The 432-nt window shown below is 69.0% G+C and overlaps 1 protein-coding gene across 1 annotated transcript in view; it reads left to right on the top strand.

The window, feature by feature from the left end:
• LOC119586015 overlaps positions 1 to 432 on the top strand; it is a gene marked incomplete at its 5' end in the record, with an annotated part of 5,286 nt that overhangs the window by 1,533 nt on the left and 3,321 nt on the right. Inside the window, 1 exon segment of the mRNA XM_037934724.1 lies at positions 1 to 183. This exon segment is cut by the window's left edge and continues 41 nt beyond it. Within this exon segment, the coding sequence (XP_037790652.1) occupies positions 1 to 183 (183 nt within the window).

Below are 432 nucleotides of genomic sequence, written 5' to 3'. Positions count from 1 at the left end.
AGAGCTCGCGCCACGCCAGGGGCCCGGAGGCCTCGAGAGCCAACGTCGTCAGGCGGCAGGGCGGCAAGGCCCAGGGCGCGGCGCGGGACAGGGGCGGCCGCCAGGACTCCCGCTCGATGAAGGTCGTGGCCGAGGTGGCGAGGGCGCCGCCGCCCAGGTCGAGGGTCAAGGTCGCCAGCAGAGGTAAGACGACGACTTCGTTCTCGACGACCCAGAAGGTGAAGGGGTCGTCGCTGCCGCGAACCACGACTCCTGCGCCCACGACCAGGACAAGCAAAAGCACGACCCGACGGCAGCAGGCGCACGCCACGACCAAGAGCACGACAGACGACCTTTTGACCACGACTGAAGACGTACCAACTACGACAGGTACGACCGCTCCGCCGGAAGCGTCACCCGGACGGACTCCCGCGGACGCAGAGTAGGCGCTGT

The sequence above is a fragment of the Penaeus monodon genome, chromosome 20 (genome assembly GCF_015228065.2).
Source record: "Penaeus monodon isolate SGIC_2016 chromosome 20, NSTDA_Pmon_1, whole genome shotgun sequence".
NCBI lineage: Eukaryota > Metazoa > Arthropoda > Malacostraca > Decapoda > Penaeidae > Penaeus > Penaeus monodon.
This window is presented reverse-complemented; position numbering and strand designations above follow the sequence as displayed.